Source organism: Archocentrus centrarchus, chromosome 1, assembly GCF_007364275.1.
Source record: "Archocentrus centrarchus isolate MPI-CPG fArcCen1 chromosome 1, fArcCen1, whole genome shotgun sequence".
NCBI lineage: Eukaryota > Metazoa > Chordata > Actinopteri > Cichliformes > Cichlidae > Archocentrus > Archocentrus centrarchus.
The window spans coordinates 32,094,632-32,112,124 of record NC_044346.1 but is presented as its reverse complement, the minus strand read 5'-3'; the positions used below and the strand labels follow the sequence as shown (position 1 = coordinate 32,112,124).

Here is a 17,493-nt window from a genome sequence, read left to right as displayed (position 1 = left end):
GCATATTTACACAAGGTGCACTCTCTTGATCTCCAACATTTCTAGTTCTTTGTCCTTTCTATCACCCTCCCCCACTTTTTTCAACAAGGAGTCTCAATGCCATTATTTTCCATTTTTTAATCAATTTATTTCTAGCACCTGAAAGCATCTGACCTGTGTCTAACCCAGCTTCAGAGGATAATTTTGAACCAGAGTTAGCTGACTATCACAGTGATGGTCTGAATGAGGTAAAGTTTAGCAACAGGCTGGTGAACACAATGTGGCATTAAGCAACACCATATGTTTCACACTAGTTAGTTAGGGTGCACTGAAACGCATTCCCACATATTAAAAAAAAAATACGTGGAAAAAAATGGATGAATGGACTTGAATTCACTAACAAAACTTAAAAATTGTCCCTGCTGGGAAAAAAATAATAAATAAGATGATAGCCTTGGGGATCAAAAGTAATCAATGCGAGGAATAGCTGATAAGTCGCAGGGAAAATAAAGAATATATTTTTGGTCCCAAAAGCTTTCTGTTTATTTTTGTGTTCTTGAATTGTACTGACCAATCTGAGGAGACTTTGGATATATGCAGGAAAGCATTCTGTGTGGCGAGCAAAACTGGATTGCACTTGCCGAGATAAAATCTTGACAACATCAGTTATCGTCCAATGACAATTTAACAATTTAAAAAAAAAAATGTATCTGCAGTTGTAAACAATGACTAGCGAACTGATCGGCAACTACCAGTTATCCGGCAATTCTGGCTATGCTATAGGCCTGAAAAAGTGGACATTCCCTCCAGAAGTACTGTACTCCATGGAGCCCTTATACATTCTACGTGTCTGTGCTCACAACAGAGTATAACCAAGGCTTAAGTAAGTACACTAGAGAGATCCCAGATTAGCCACGGACAGACATTTTTGTTTGCATTGCTGGTTCATTCAGTTATTAGATAGATTTAGATTTATTTATTTGGTCAACCAGAAAATACAAAGTTTGGTCCAGTGATAACCCTAAGAAAGTGATGTGCACACTCTGTAGTTCATTAATCCACCACAAAGACAGCTTATCATGTGAAACATGTAAGTAGCAGCCTAAAGTGTGCAATGAGCATGGTCACTCATTCTCACATTAGGTAATCAGTCTGCATCCTGGTTACTGCGGCACACGTAGAATTACTAATGCTTACACAGGTGTCCTTAGCAGGTGTCCTTTAAAGGGTAGTTATTAAATAATTCTCTGTAATGTAGCACCGTGTTTACTATATATACTCCTCTTTCTCAAAAACTCAAACAATTTTCCGATGGCCCCAAATAATTAAATGAATAAATGACATGGCTGGATCACTCAGCAACAGTACGCTAACTAACTGCATGAACTAACGGCAACCAGTCAACTAGAAAAACCCTTTGTCAGACACCGCCTTGATAAAAAATAAAGGCAAAGAAAATTTCACTGTGATGGATTACCAAAAGTGCTTTCAGGAGGCTTCTCCAAACCTTCCTCAAGTGCTGGAAAATCTGCTGACAGTGAGTTATTCATGACTTTTAGTAAACAGGCTAAAACATGCATTAACGGCTTGTGTGGGCCTTTAAACTGAATCCCAAACAAAATGTTACCAAACAACGGGTTACTACAACAGAGGTTTTCTGGCTTCCTTCTTAAAGACCTCCTAAAGGGCTTGCGGAAACAGAGGAATATGTTTACCACAAGTGAATAATATTTGTTCTCATAAACCATGCAGACAGGTGCCTGAATAAATAAGCAGAAAACACAAGTCATATGATTATAAAATAATAGTGTTTAAATAATAAATAAATGTTGGTTATAAATTACCAGTATCTGTCAGTGTGCTTAACGCACTACATTACTCTGATGGTAACATGTACATGCAACATTCAAGTGCCGAGTTTTTTTTTTTAATGATGTTGCATTCCACTCAAGAGAAAATCTACAAATAATGCCGTCTCCTGTAACACCAAGTATAGTGAAATGCAGACAACCCTTGATTCGAGGTAATTAGTTCTGATAAAGTGAGCAGCTGGCAGAAGAAGTCGCGCTGAGTTCAAAGGGGTGTCCCTCATCAGGAAACATTAAGTGTTCTTACCAACACGATGCCATTTAATCCCAACACTTGTTGCAGCGTTAAACACCAAGGGTTACCAGGCAAACAATCCAACACGCTTTTTAGACATTTGCTCTGATATGCTCCACACAAACCCCCAGAAAGGATAAAACCATTAAAAAAACACAACAACAAAAAAACACTCACACACACAAACTGCTGTCAGTATTTCAACAAGGCCGAAAGAGAGAAAAATGAGTTTCACTTTAAGACAAAGTCCTGAGCAAAGAGCCTGTGAAGGCTGCTGAATCTGAATTAAGCATAGATTGGCCTATATTGCAGCAATTAGGGAACTAGTTAAAGACGTGCCAATCCTCATGCAGGCTCTCTTACACAGGGGGCTTTACTCTCAAACAGTGAAGAATATACAGCATAGTCTAGGCTAGGAAAGTGGTTGAATTTAAGAGAACACAGTTGAATGAAATTTTGGTCATTTAACAGCAGAAAAGGTATTCAGATGAGTGGGCTGCTGTCGCGGAGGAATGTGGCAGGGAATGATCACTTCTTCATAATAGCTTGTAGGCATGCCATAACAGTATACATACGAAAGACTATATTTACACCAGCAGGCAGCAGAGTAACTAAATCACACACACAATTTGCAAATAAGAGATAAGACAAACTAACTCTAAAGCGCCGGTGCACCTGATGCTGAACAAGTGGCCTGCCTTCCCCAGAGGCAGAAAGCAGAGTGGTATAGATGAATACCTGTGTATAACCGGATTTGAGCTCTCATGCCTATGGTAAATCCATTCCTCCTCTCAATAAGCTTGAAGCACTGCATGTGATGAAGCGACTAACTTTCGGGAATATTACACATAACTGGAAGTCAGAAGGGCAGCTAAATTCTTGTTTTTGCCTCAACTACTTGGTTTTGTCCCAAAAGGCACTCACTGACCCACTCATTAACGGGTAAACCTGCAGCTTGACAAGAAACCCCCAGATGACAGTAATTGTTGCAGTCACAGATGGAGAGCAATTAATGAAGGGGTCAGAAGTTTCCAGAAGTGTGTCCGCCTACATTAAATACCTCTTGTATGAATCTCATGTATGTAACCCTTGACCTAGGGCCTTGATGGAGCTACAAAAGAAACATAAGCAGGAGCACACACATTGGTTATGGTGGCTCCTCTATATTTTGAGTAAAATGAGCATTTCTGAGAATGTTTTAAAGCTTAACAAAGGGTAAAATGAGCATTGCAGTGAATTATGTAATGCTGTACAGCCTGAAATCATCTCCTACAAATCAACAACTGTGAAGAGGAACTAACTTGTCCAAAAAAAGTTCTGGTCCAATGCAAAGCAGCAGCAGTTGTCCAAGCACAATCTCAATCATGAGTGGGATGTTTTGGGGTGTTTTTTTTTTGTTTTGCTTTGTTTTGGGTTTTTTTGGTGGTAACAGACTCCAAACGACTATGCAGCTCCACAAGCGGCATCAAATTAATTAACAATGACTTACAATACAAAGCACTTTGAACTGAGCATGTACTGTGAACAGAGCCAGATTGACTGGAAACTTTGACCCTCCAGCCCTCCCTACAACAGTTGCTTATGACTTGCCTCCCTTGAATTCCCCTCTGGTGCAATGAGAGCAGCACTGCCACTATACCCACCAGAGCTGAACGTTTATGAGTTTATAAGTATGCAGGTGTAGTGACGCGAAAATTTAATGCATGCGTCTTTTAGTGGGAGGATGTGAACAGAAAGCACAAATTGCAACTAACTACTATAAATAGATACACCTGGTTACCCATTTACAAGCATATCTGAGATAAATAGAGCTGAATTACTTAAAACACTCTCTTTTTCCTAACATATGCAAAATGAACGTTTTACATTACTGCATTATTTGCCTAACATTTTTACCTGTAAGTATTTCAAACCAAAGTACGCCATGGCTGCTTAGGCCAGTGACAACAATTTTTATTTAAACATAAAATCAGTGTTAGATATGTAGCAAGTGTTTGGTTACTGCAGAGGGAAAATGAGCTGATGCGCCAGAGAATTTGATGAGGTGCGTGTAGATATTTTAAACTCCACAACCAGAACTACATCCTGTGCACAAATTGATGAATGGCTCTAAAGAAACGTGTGCATGAGTGGCACAGTTGTGCAGTGGTTAGCACTGTCAGCTCACAGCAAGAGAGTCCTGGGTTCGAGACAGCCATCTGGCTGGCGTCTTTCTGTTTGGTGTATGCATGTTCTCCCTGTACTCTCCACGCACATTAATTTGTAATTCTAAACTGGTTGTAGGCATAAATGGTAGTCCTTTTCTCTCTGTGTTAGCCCTGAGATAATCTGGTGACCAGTCAAGGGTGTACCCCACCTCTTATCCCATGACAGCTGAGATAAGCCGTGGCCTGATGCATCTCATTAAAAAGAGCAGAAAACTCAGATCAGTTTGGGATTTTCTGTCAAAGCAAACGATACAGTAGTGTAATTAATCATTAAAACTGCATCAGCGTGGAACATGACATTTCCTCCTTCGCTTCCACAAGGAGGAAATGTCACTAACTTAAAAAAAATAAACACTTAGTACAAGTTTCTGTGTCACTGAATTATGGGTGCAACTAATGAATCAATGATCCAATTATTTTCTTCGAAACAGTTGCAAGTTAATTTTCCACAAACTTACTTATCAATGAAGTGGCTCGTGGTTTCAGGTCTGTTGTGTACACCAACACACACACGAACACAAGTAAACACAAACCTAAAAAACATTCACTAAAAGGTTGTAACACAGAAATTTTTAACCATCAGATGTTCACAGTCACAACAGAGACATATAATAATAGATGCTGTGAGATAAGCTGCTCATATCTGGTGATCTTAGTATTCTAATAATATAACAGGATGGTGAACTTCCTCTGTTTACTCAGAAAACTGGTGCATGTCTGCGACTGGTCAGCTGTGATGAAAACAAATAAACAAACACCCCCCAAATAGTATATTATGTAATACTAATTTGGCACAGGAACTACACCTAATTTCTGGTAATGGAGCTCACTGATTTGTTCAGTTTTTCCTCCCAATTAATCCTCTTAAAGTAAAGCGAATATTCCAATGAGCACACAACAATCATGATTTTTTTTCCACATTTTTAAGTGTCAATAAATCAGCTGCTGACAGGTGTGTCTGTGTATGCATCAGTCCAGTCCAGTACTAAATCTACAGATCCTTCCGGGAATAACTTAGTCAGAAGCAACAACAGTGAGGGGGTTGGCTATGCAAAACATCAGATAAACCAAGGGTGAGGTAAACATCTTTCTCAAACGCCATGTGCATACAAATACACACAGCACATGGGGGGCTTGAGGGTGTTAGAGGCTGTTATTCATTATCCACACGACTGCATTCCAGGACTGGACCAAAAAAAAAAAAAAAAAAATTAGAGTTATCGCCACCATCACTCTGAAGCAAGGGAGAGAGGCAGACAGGGATTTAAGCAGGTTCTCAAACAAGATGCCCCTACCTGATAACCTTAGCACTGCCGCTGCACCATTCCCACATGTCCTAATACATTTACAAATGAGAGAGGGAGAGATGAAAGGAAGGGGAGAGAGTGAAAAAGGTTGAACAAGTGGAGGGCAAGGTAAAAGGAGGAAAAGCAGGAGGAGAGAGAGCGTGTGAACGTTAACACTTAATGGAAGTGATGGAGAACGATAAGGACACCAGCTTCTCCCCTTTACAGGAAGTGACCTGTGAAGATGGTGCAACTACACCTCACCATTCAGTGCTGTCTGAGGCAAAAATAATCCTTGCACCCATCCTCCCCCATCTCTTTTTCCTTCACTACAAGAAATGTAATCTTGAAAGGGGCAAAGAATTCCTCTTCCTCCTTTTATTGCTTAATATCTGATTTTAGACATTTGACCTATACATGCAGCACAAGCACTCAGTGTTGAAAGGTTAACCTGTAACTCCTTGTATCATAAACTTTATTACGTAACTCATGTGAGTACCTTCTCTTATCCAAGGAAAGGGGTGGTCAAGTGAAAGACCAGCCTATTAACAGACATAATCCAAAAGGTGTCAAAGGTTTATGTGTAACTGTCGGTCTTACCTTTTTTAAACTCCTCCAGCATTGCGTCCAGCTTGGTGTCATTGAACACAAAATGCAGCGGGTGGCTGTAAAACTTTGTGATGGTTTTGAGCGGGGTGCAATCATCTGGGTCCACGAAGGCCAGGTCTTTGACGAAGAGCAGATCCACTATATTGGACCTCTCGCCCTCGAACACTGGGATGCGCGTGTAGCCGCTCTTCATGATCTCTGACATGGTATTGAAGTCCAGGGTTGCATCCCCGGGGATCATGAAGCAATCCCTCAGCGGTGTCATCACGTCCTCCACGGTCTTAGTCCTCAGCTCCAGCGCGCCCTGGATTATGTTCAGCTCCTCTTTCACTAGATCGTTGTAGGGGTCCGTGACGCGCAGCATCTCCAGAAGCTTCTCTCTGTTGTACACTGTTCCTATCTCCTGTCCGAGCAGGTAGTCGAGCAGCTTGCTTACCGGGTAGGACGCAGGGAAGGTAAGCAGCATGAAAAACTTGGTGAGGAATATGGTGTTGGCGCCCACAGCGAGGCCGTGCCTGGAGCAGATGGCCTGGGGAACGATTTCCCCAAAAATGACTATTCCAATGGTGGACATGACCACAGCAATCAAGCCGGAACCGGCAATATCATCCAGCAGGATGGTCAGCGTGGTGTTCACTAACACGTTCCCGAGCAGAAGAGAGCAAAGCAAATAATTCCCTTGGCTCCTGACCGGCTCTATTTTTTTGGCGTAATTTTTCTCCCTTTCCGTGCCGCAGTTCTGCACTATTTGGAGCTCCATGGGGTCCAGAGCCATGAGCCCCAGGTTCAGCCCGCTGAACATACCGGACAGGCAAAGCAACATGGAGATGAAAATGACCTGGAGCCAGAAAGGCAGCAGAAACTTTTTCTCCTCCACCACTATCACTTTGGTGTCATCCCCATCGTGGTAGATCCAGGTGTTCTCCGTCCACGGGTCGTGCATCCCGGCCACGGCCGGTGTTGAGGTGGCGATGCAAAGGTAATACGCTTTACTCCTCTCCGTCTTTCGCAGAGGTTTAACCTCAATTTCAACTATTCCGGATGTCTTTCGATTCAGGATGATGTTGGGCAAAATAATTATATCCGAAGTCCTAATACCACAGGGATGCAAGCCGGACGAGTCCTCCTGGCTCTGGTTATCCCCCGAGGAGCTGTCAATGCTCCCTACCGCCCGGCTCCGCTCATATTCCGTGAAAGCAATTTTGGACCAGGTCTCGTTGTTGATGTTCTGCCCGTACACTCTTAATTTCACCCGAGAGCGCTCACTCACCCTCAGGTAGCCCTTATCCATGAAGGAAATGTCGTCCGTGTCCTCAAGTCGGAGCCCTATGATGACGGTCTCCTCGGACCCTTCCTTGCCACTTGTCGGGGTGACACAACAGCCAGTGACAGTTAAGAAAATCATCGCCAAAGCTCGGACCCGGTTAAGTGACGCCATTTTTGCAGTGGTGGGTGCTTGGGATAACGGATCTGCCATATTGATAACAACTGGCAACCAACCTCCTGAATGAAAAGGGCTTTTAAAAATCAGAGCCAGTCGGAGTCCGCCTTCATCTCCGCCCAGGGTTGCCGTGACTTGTGCATCAGGACCTGCTCGTTCCCACTACGTGTCCGACACTGATGACTCGCGAGCGCAGGCTTACGGGCCAACTCGTGCCTCCCCTGGTGTCCCCGATACAGGCGACGGTGACGACCAATCAGGAGGTTCCGCTTGCCGGGAGGCGGGGCGTCCGCAGCCTCCTTGGCGAATCAAATTCCAAAACAAGTGCACCTCATGTTAAGAGACAGATAGGACTTTACTCGTGACTTCTTAAAACATATCATGCTAGAGAAGACATCCACAGTAACTAGTTTAAATGTTTTATTAAAAAAATGAAATATGCAAAGATTAAAGACTTACAAAAATAAATACATGTTAGATCTATGTCGGGACTGTCTAAGGTTGTGACATAATTTGTTTTTTTGCTGTTGCAACCCATCATACTGCATGCTGGAACCCCCTCTATTCCCACCAAACGCAGCAGTATCTATATAATCTCTCGGTTAGATATTAACTATTGCAGGGAAGAGAAATATGTTTTTAGACTAATTTAAAGAGGATAAAGTGCCCCCCCCCCCCAAAAAAAAACATTCAAACTGAAGACATTAGGATGTGTAATAAAAATAAGTACAATTTCTTTAACAGAAATAGTATTTATTTACTTCTTAGCACCTTATTAATTCTTTCTCCTTCAAATTTAAAATGAGACTGGAAAGAGACATCCTGACCACCGTGGCTGGAACTGGTGCCCTCCAATCAAAGCTTTTCTGAAATAAAAATGTGGATTTGTACTTTTGGAAAGAACCCATTAAATCATAAACCATAGACACAAAGACAAAAATAGGACAGTCAGTTTATCAGTTAACTTTTATTGTCTCTTAACAGAAATAACAAATAATAGACACAAAGCACGAATTAATTAGTAGACTGTTGTTGAAGCACATCCTAAAGCCAGACCCGTAAACACAGTCTACAAGACAATTTAGTACTGATTTACTAAAAACTAAAAGTTTCTTAAGGAAAAGTGCTGATAAAGGATGTAAGTCTTATGGATATGAACATAAGAAGACTATGTAGGCAAATGAAAAAATGAGGCATAGATGAATAAGATCCTGAAGTATTTATTTATTTATTTTTCTACAAGTTTTACTACTGTCCAAGGTTGTTTAAAGGTTTTAAATTTGGTACTTGAATTTTGTCTTCCTATAAAGTTGTCATTTTATCTATCAAATATAATTAGATTATTAAACTGTTACTATGTGGGATTATTTATTTATTTTTTAAATAAAATATTACTGGGAGCACTTGCAAACCACTTGAAGTCCCTCAAAGTGATATCGGTATCTTGTCTGAACAAGACCATTTACAGCAAGGGTACTCAAAGTGTGGCCTATGGACCAGTGTCAGCCCTCCGAATATTTTCTGTGGCCTTTTATTTAACAGCAGCTCAAACAAAACCAACGTATAGCAGCACTGAAAACTAGAAGTGGGGAACAAATCTCTTCAGTTTTAACTGTTTTTTATTTCTTGACATTATAGCAAACTAAACCCTCCTAACCTTGATTAAAAAAAATAGTTGGTACAAGAAATTTAACAGCCACCTCAGTTACCAATATAAACCACCATACTCTTGTCAGCTCTTACAAACACAAACTATAAGTTTTTGATGTGAGATTATTTATTTTTCTGAGCAGCCCTGAATCATATGCTGGCTCCTTAAACTGGCACATACAATGGAAATTTTTGATCGTCATTAGTAGGACTCATTTCTCTGCAGGCCTTACACTTCACACAGTCCTTTAGTATGTGACGCAAATGATGACTTCATGTAACTGCATTGTAGCCCATTCTGAAGTGAAACAAAAACATGATTAGCTGAGTTGTCTCCATTATTTGCTGGCCGGGTGCATCTGAAGTTGTTTGAGATATCAATATCTATTAAATTATGTTGTGCACATAAGATGTTTATTCTTTGTGCAAGTAATTAACTTGTGAGCCCAAGGAAAAAAAAAAAAAAATACATATACTCTCTCTCTCTCTCTCTCACACACACACACACACACACACACACACACACCGATAGTCCCCGCTGAAAGTCTATGAGATAATGCAAATTCAGCACTACAGACAATCCCTACTTTTCCCATCTCTGAAATCAGTCAGTTGATCCTTGAGATGCATTGCTATAAGCCACAAGGAGCAGTACCCCCCATGGAAAAGATGGTTAGAAGCTAAGCTCAAGGCAGCCTGGAGGGAAGTTAGCCAGCTATTAGAGCTGCAGAAAGGTGTGATGAAGAGAGGGGTGCCTAAGAAGTATAGCAAGCTCTCCATACCTGAGGCCTTAGAAACTGCCAAGCAGAGAATCACAGCCTTGGCTAACTGCCTGAGGAGGTATGCCAGAGAGATAGAAGCCAGGAGAATAATCCAGATGTTCTCCACTGAACCATCCAAAATTTACTCTCAGTGGCAAGGGAATAATATGAGAACAGACCCCCATCAAGGCTAGAGATGGATCAATACTGGAAGAGCATATGGAAGAAGGATGAAACACACAACACCAGTGCTCAGTGGCTAGTGGACCTATTAGCAGAACACAGCAGCCTTCCTTAACAGGCTCCAGTAACCATCACAGTGGCACAGTGACATTCAAGAAAGAGTCTCACGTATGAGGAATTGGACAGCACCAGGCCCTGACATGATTCATACCTCCTGACATAAAGAAGCTAACTGCACTCCATGAGTGCCTGGCAGCATAAATGAACCAGCTGCTAGAGGCCAAGACACACCCAGAATGGCTGACCAAAGGCCAAACAGTCCTGATCCCCAAGGATCCCCAAAAGGGCCCAATCCCATCCAACTTCCACCCAGTAACCTGCTGCTATGATGCCTGACAGGAGTTTCCATGTTGTGGTTACTGTCAGGCATCATAGCAGGTAAGATGAGCAGGTACATGGTTCAATACACGAGTAGGGCCCAGAAAGGAACTGGCAGAGATACCAGGGGAGCAAAACACCAGCTACTGGTAGAGAGAGCAGTCAGTCAAGACTGTAAGGCCAGACTGATCAACCTCTGCGCTGCAAGTTTAATTACAAGAAAGTCTATGACTCAATGCCTCACACATGGATCCTGAAATGCCTAGAACTGTACAAGATCGATAGGACTCTAACAGTCTTCATCCGGGACTCTATGGGGATGTGGAGAGCAACACCAGAGGCCAACTTCAAACCAAGTCCACAAGTTACCATCAAGTGTTGGATTTACTAAAGAGACATTCTGTCCCCACTGCTGTTCTGCATAGGCCTGAACTCATTTAGCCAGATCATGAACAAGTGTGGCTATGGATGCCAACTATGGAATAGAGCAATCCTCAGCCACCTCCTCTACATGAATGACATCAATCTGTATGCTAGGAGTGAACAAGAAATCAATTCACTGATCCACACCACTAGGATCTACAGCACAGGACTTCAAGTGCCCTGCAATGAAATATCAACAAGGCAAATGATCATGCCTAATGAACTTATGGAAGTTTAATCAAAATTATTAACAGGGTACAAGATAATTTATCTGCATAAGGCATTATAAAGGTGCAGCTGCATTAGTGGGTATGATGCTGGACCTGTACTTTTCTGTGCTCATCCCACCATTATTTGCAGCAGCCAGCAGACTGTGTGCTGCAGCATCCCCCTGTGACTGCACCGGGGCCTTGCACACCCAACTGAAGGGCCAGCTCGAAAGGGTCCTCAATGCCAACCTGTATGAATAAGCAAAGCAGAAACATTAGGAGAACAAGCACCCAGTTACATTCATGTATTATGTAATATTTGTGTTTCATCCAAAATCCCTGTAAGGAAGGTTTTAAAAAATAAATAAAAAGTAACCAGAAGAATACAAACTCTTATACATCAAGTTCTTTTATGGCTCTGTGCTTATTTTATCAGTCAATGGTTGTTCATTAATTCACAGTTTCAGAGTAGCTGATCTTTCTGTGAATAAGACCAAAGGCTCTCTAGTATGATTATCACCACATTGCTATAAAGGATAGAGAAAACTCTTTCAGACATAATTTCAATTCAGGTGGCAGTGCAAATGGTAAATAATGGTGTAGATTTTGATAAGCCTTTACAATTTCTATTTTACTTCTATTTCTAATATCAGAAAAAATCTATTATTAGTATTTAATTGTTTGTTAAAAAAAAGTATTGTTAGATTTGTATTTGCATAAAATGACCGTAAGTCCTTATAAAATGGTATTCCATTAGCTGAGAGAAGAACATTCCTTCTTGTTCAAGGTTCCCCAGCATGACTCCACAGTCTGGTTATGAGTCCAAGACAGCTGCTTGACCTTGTGCTTGTGCATGTGTGTATGTATGTTTGAGGGGTACGTGAGCGAGAGAATGTACAGCATGCGCCCTGAAGCGCATGCATGTGTGTCTATGAGCACAGTTTGACAGAGGGGCTCTGCTCTCTGGGTGTGTCACACAAATTGATACCAGAAACATACTGACCCCTTATGTGTAAAAGAAGAGACACTGCCACATCCAAGAATTTAAACACAACACTGACCATAGGTTTGACTCCACAGGGCCCAGTGGGACCCCCCAGTGGCTGGAAAGTGAACTCCTCTGCAAATCTGGAATGTGTCAGTATGTTGGCCACATCTCCAACCACCTCCACAACGTCATTTGCCTACAAAATACATCCACATCTTATATTATATACATGCTTTGTGTGAGCAGAAGCATTGAAATGTGCTTCTAGATCAAGAGATACAGACCTTGAAGGTGTATTGACAGTCAAAGTGGAAACTATCCTCTGCTCCTGTAATACCTCCATTATATATGACTTTGGAGTTCCTGGTGTTGCCTTTGGGGACTTTGAACAAGCGGTATGTGGCAGAAACAAACTTAAAGTCCCCTATAGTAAGCACACCAAATAAAGAAAGAATGAACAAATGAATGAACCAGCACTAAGTAGTGTTGACTGAAATACATGTAACATGTATTTGGAGGATTAAGCTATAACTAATATGTTCTTTTTTTTTTCTTTTTTTTTAAAGTACATGAGCAAAAGGATTCTCTGATAACAAATGTGATGATGAATGATAATTATTGTGGATGTGAAGCTAAAGTAATGTCAGTCAGGTGTGAAACCACAGGTGTTGAATGTGAGTTAAAGGGGTGCTGGAGTGGCTCAGTGAATGAGCAGGTGACCATGTATGCCACATGCCTGTGGTGCAGGTGCCCCAAATTTGCATCCAACCTGTGGCCCTTTCCTGCATGTCTTCCCCTATATCCTTCTCCATACTGTCCTCTCTCTTTTCTTCACTGTGCACTAGGGCTGCAACTAATGACTATTTTGATAGTCGATTAGTCATCAACTATTGAAAAGATTAGTCGACTAATCGGATTATGAATTACATAATTATGAAATGGCACTTATTTAGCTATCAGCTTTTATATTTAGCATAAGGTTATTTAAAATGTGGTAGTAAACACAGGGAAGATGGATACTTCATTCAAAAATGTTAATCAGGTTTGCTGCTGATATAACTTTAACGGTCCATCTTTCCAACCAAAAAAAAACATTTAGTACTTTTTCGTCCTTGTAAAACAAAGTTGGCACAGTTTCACCAGTAGCCGCCATGACTAAACATGCCGCTGAAAGCATGTGCGAAGCTCGCCAGAGATAAACGGACAGGAAGACGTCTCACCCCGTAAAAAAAAAAAAAAAACAGTAATAAAAAACGACTATTCTCGTCGACAATTAAATTTGTCAACTATTTTTATTGTCGACAATGTTGACTAATCGTTGCAGCCCTACTGTGCACCATCTAAAAAAGGCCAAAAATATCTTTTAAAAAAGTCACTTAAATAGGTTATAAATAACTAAAAGGAGGGAAAATATACATATAGTGTGTTAGTGTTAACTATTTCTATGATGAAAAAAATATTAGGAGCTGCTGAAGGCTAATGTGATTTCAACTCCAGAGACATTTCACCAAACCAAATAACTCACGGCTCTAAACTCTAAGGATTGACTGGACTTAGAGCAGACCACTACCAACACTATTTACAGCGTTTCATACCATCCTAAAGGTAATGTGGGTCAGAAGATTTTGGGGGACCTGAGAACACTATCAAAAACATTAAGTGTTCCACAAGACCAAGGACAATACTGTTGCACAGAAAATAAAGATCACTTGACCTATCATGAAACTCCTGCCCAAACAAAGGCCTACATGACAATTGTCCATCCACAGGTGTTTTCCACAGTATCTCTTACGGGCTTTTTTTACTTAAAGCCCGTAAGAGATACTGTATGTATGCATTAAATATGCATGATAAACATCCCTCCAATTCTATAATTAGTCAAGGTATTTCCTGGCTGAAAATTGGCCTCTGTAGGATGACTCTGCACATAAGCACAACTGGTCTGCATACACATAGTTAAGGCAGTGAGTCTGTGTTGCTCTACTTAAAAGCATTTTCCTTTCATTTCTAGCCATTTGAGGAACAAAACTGTATTGCAGCTTGAGTTAATTAAACCCGTAAATCTTTGGTGGACATCAAGTTGTTTTTTTTTATATGCAGGATGCTGTTAGTGTCGCTGCAGCCTTCAGGGCAGAATTATTGCCATTGTTAACGGTCAACACCCTCTTTAACCTGAGTAGACATCTAGATAAAAAGAATAGATGAATACACAATATACAATATAGAGGTGTGCAAGAATTTAGACATTTTAGCTAATGTTTGGATTGTCCACTTATGTATCTATATAGTATCTAAGTTTGGCGTGTCATGTGATTGGCTGACTGAATATTTGCATTAATGAGCAGCTGAACAGGTGAAACAGGTGTACCTAACAAAGTGGCTGGTGATCGTAATTTGGTATGAAGCAAACAATGCAAAAGACAACCAAAGAAGTCAAAAAGCAGTCGAACCAAGAATGTCCTGCAGTTCCTTGTTGTTAACAGTGACGACAGTCGCTGTAACCAGGCGTGGGGGGCTGAAGCCCACTTCTTCAGCCAACTGCAGGAGATCCTTCCACCAGAGTGCTCCAGCAAGACACTCACCTGCAAAGATAAACCAGATTGTGATATTGTGACAGGTCAATTTATGGCATAAAGGAAATTAATCAGACGCACCCCATAACACTTGGTGATTTTTAATTTCCTCTGTTATTCTTCCATTGCAGTAAATGTCACTGAAGTACAGCTCACCGCCGGCCTAATGAGGAAAAGTGTATGTAAATGTGTAAACAGCTCTAATAGTTTGAGATTTACTAACAATATTGAAAGTGAAATCAGAGTACCTTAAGTACTTTGTAAGCTTCAGCCAGTACCCTCCTCTTGTCTGGAGATAGATTCACCACACAGTTTGAACTAAGCAAAAGCAGAAAATGTTCAAAACTGTTATTCTATGATTACATATTATTAAGCCTGAAAATAAATAAGTATCAGAAAGACATCTTACATGACAATATCAAATGTGTCTTTTTCCAGACCTGCATCGGTTAAGGCCTCAATGTAGCCCTGGACAAAGTTGACATTTGGCTTCTTGTAACCAAACTCTTTCATGTGATAGTCCACGTGTGTCCTGGCCAATTCAAGCTAGAAGAAAAAAAAAAAAAAATGCCAGTCTCCATTTGCTGAGTTCCTCTTTAATTTTTAACTGCCACATGGCACTACTTGTCAGAAGTCCAAAAATATTTGGTTGCATTTAAGCCATAGAGCCATATAAAGCAGAGTTTTGTCTTTACAAATTAAAAAGTTGAAAAGTTTTCATTTACAGGGTTCAACAAAGCTTTGGAAGTATTTCTTTTAAGCATCAAGTGAGACGTACTGATCAAACATAAAGCCAATACTGTGGCACTGATGAACAATACCTGTACATCAGTCATGTCAATACCAGTGACATGGCCCTTCTCTCCCACAAGCTGACTCAACATATAGCAGTCTCTCCCACTTCCACTACCCAAGTCTAGTATCCTGCAGCCCTCCAAGCACTCTGGCACAACCAAACCACAGCCATAGTACCTGTGGGAAATACAAACATATCAGGATCAGTGATTTTGAAGTGTGGATACAAAAACAGAGAGATCAACAACAGCCCACTAACCTAGCAGTGATTTCAGGGTGTACTTTCTTCAGTGCCAGGCGAATAAAGGTAGGGGTGGGCTGGACTGGAGCCACACAGGCATTGGTCTTTAGGTCTGAGGTATGCTTCAGCCTCTTTCCATAATAATCCTGTTTCAGCAAAGACAACTTGGTAATAGTAGCTCCTCATTATAGCAGATTTGTATAATTCAGCAAAGCTGACGGTCTAATAATAACAGCACACCAATAAGAAAACCCTGAGTTCACATCACACTATTTATTTATAAATCTGAGGCCAACTGTGAAACATTTTTGCTATACAGATATTGCAATGTCTTCACTTTTGATGGTGCTAAAAGGATAGTCTGAGGTTTATAAAAGACAGAATTTGTTATTGTCTTAGACTCGAGAGGCTGTACTGGAAACTGGCCATACAAGCTGTGAAACACAAATGGTACACAAACATGTTCATGAGTACAACTACTGCTAAGATTGTTTTCTTTTTCCTTTTTATCATTTGTTTGGGGGGGGGGGGGGGGGTTCCATTTGTTTTTTTCTTTATAATTTTGTATAATTTAAGTTGGAAAGAATTTTGTAGATTTGCAGGTCATATTTTTCTTAGAAATAGTTTAATAACAAAAGTGTTTCTGTTATTTACACTGCAATTCACAGTTTTAACTGAGCCAAGTAAAAATGTGACTTTTTACTTTCAGATCTCATTCTCATAATAAGTAAAGGTCCTTATTCCCAGCAAACTACATCAATAAAGACATGCAGATATATACAAGTAGACTAAACACTATGGAAGTCCAGACATGGATTAAATGTATTACATAAAATGTAAAAATTGATCTTCTTCCATTTACCAATAAGCTGGCTACTTTTCTTCACTCATTTTTATGTGTATTTTATTCTTATTTTTTTGTCCTTTCATTTATTTATACTCTATTTAAGTCACTTTTTGCCCTTTGGTCCAGTTTTAATTGTTTAAATAGTATAAAAAATATTGCAATCCAGCTAAGTTGACAACACTGTCATGAGCAGTATCACAAATGTCTGGCGTTACTTTACCTTCACATCCACGTGGACGGCGCTATCAGAGAATCCTTTTGCACACGTACTTGAAAAAGAACATAGTTACAGATTAACCACCCCTATACATGTTAACAAGTTAGCTTACACTAATATGTCACTGCTGGCTCTCTGCTAACTTAGATTTATGTAGCTATAGTTACAACTAATGTAACATTACAAAATTACAAGTTATTTTAATCTTTAACTTGATATTATGTAACTATTGTTATTTTTAAAATAACCGTGTACACCGTTTAAGGTGAAGGTTCAAACTGACAGCCGCCACTCGCTCAATTTATAACATTTACAACTTGAAAATGAGATAACGTACGAGGATTAGGTTCTTCTTACCTCTTTTCAGGGTCCATGGTTACGTGTGCTTTCCAAGTTCAGTTTATAGAGGGGTAAATCTCTGCGTGCTGTCCGTGTGCTGACAAACTTCCACACGGGTCCTTACTCACGAACTGTGCGTTTGAGCTTCCTGTTTAACAGCCCGCCCTCTGCCTACCTCACTGCCCGAAGTCACAGCAATGTCCAATCCAGACTGCTTGCCGCTTTTCTTGTAGTTTAATAGAAGGTTGGAGATTTTCAAGGACG

The 17,493-nt window shown here is 40.6% G+C and overlaps 2 protein-coding genes across 10 annotated transcripts in view; both read right to left on the bottom strand.

Moving 5' to 3' along the window:
* Positions 1-7,795, bottom strand: part of cnnm2b (cyclin and CBS domain divalent metal cation transport mediator 2b) — a 45,925-nt gene extending 38,130 nt beyond the window's left edge. For 8 of the 9 annotated variants that reach the window (XM_030731831.1, XM_030731986.1, XM_030732148.1 and 5 more), the window contains exon 1: positions 6,176-7,795. In XM_030731831.1, the coding sequence (XP_030587691.1) occupies positions 6,176-7,661 (1,486 nt within the window). In that variant the 5' untranslated portion in view covers positions 7,662-7,795. The remainder of the gene's footprint in view (positions 1-6,175) is intronic. The other variant, XM_030732383.1, reaches the window with a different exon arrangement.
* Positions 7,796-8,618: 823 nt separating this feature from the next.
* On the bottom strand, positions 8,619-17,395 carry as3mt (arsenite methyltransferase). Its single transcript, XM_030740110.1, has 11 exons — positions 17,248-17,395; positions 16,894-16,942; positions 15,845-15,972; positions 15,612-15,762; positions 15,200-15,336; positions 15,039-15,108; positions 14,872-14,953; positions 14,668-14,799; positions 12,502-12,641; positions 12,291-12,413; positions 8,619-11,478 (listed from the first exon to the last, which is right to left on the bottom strand). Exons 1-11 carry the CDS (start codon positions 17,262-17,264, stop codon positions 11,371-11,373), a joined length of 1,137 nt encoding a protein of 378 aa, XP_030595970.1. The 5' UTR covers positions 17,265-17,395; the 3' UTR covers positions 8,619-11,370.
* Between the last annotated feature and the right edge of the window lie 98 nt (positions 17,396-17,493).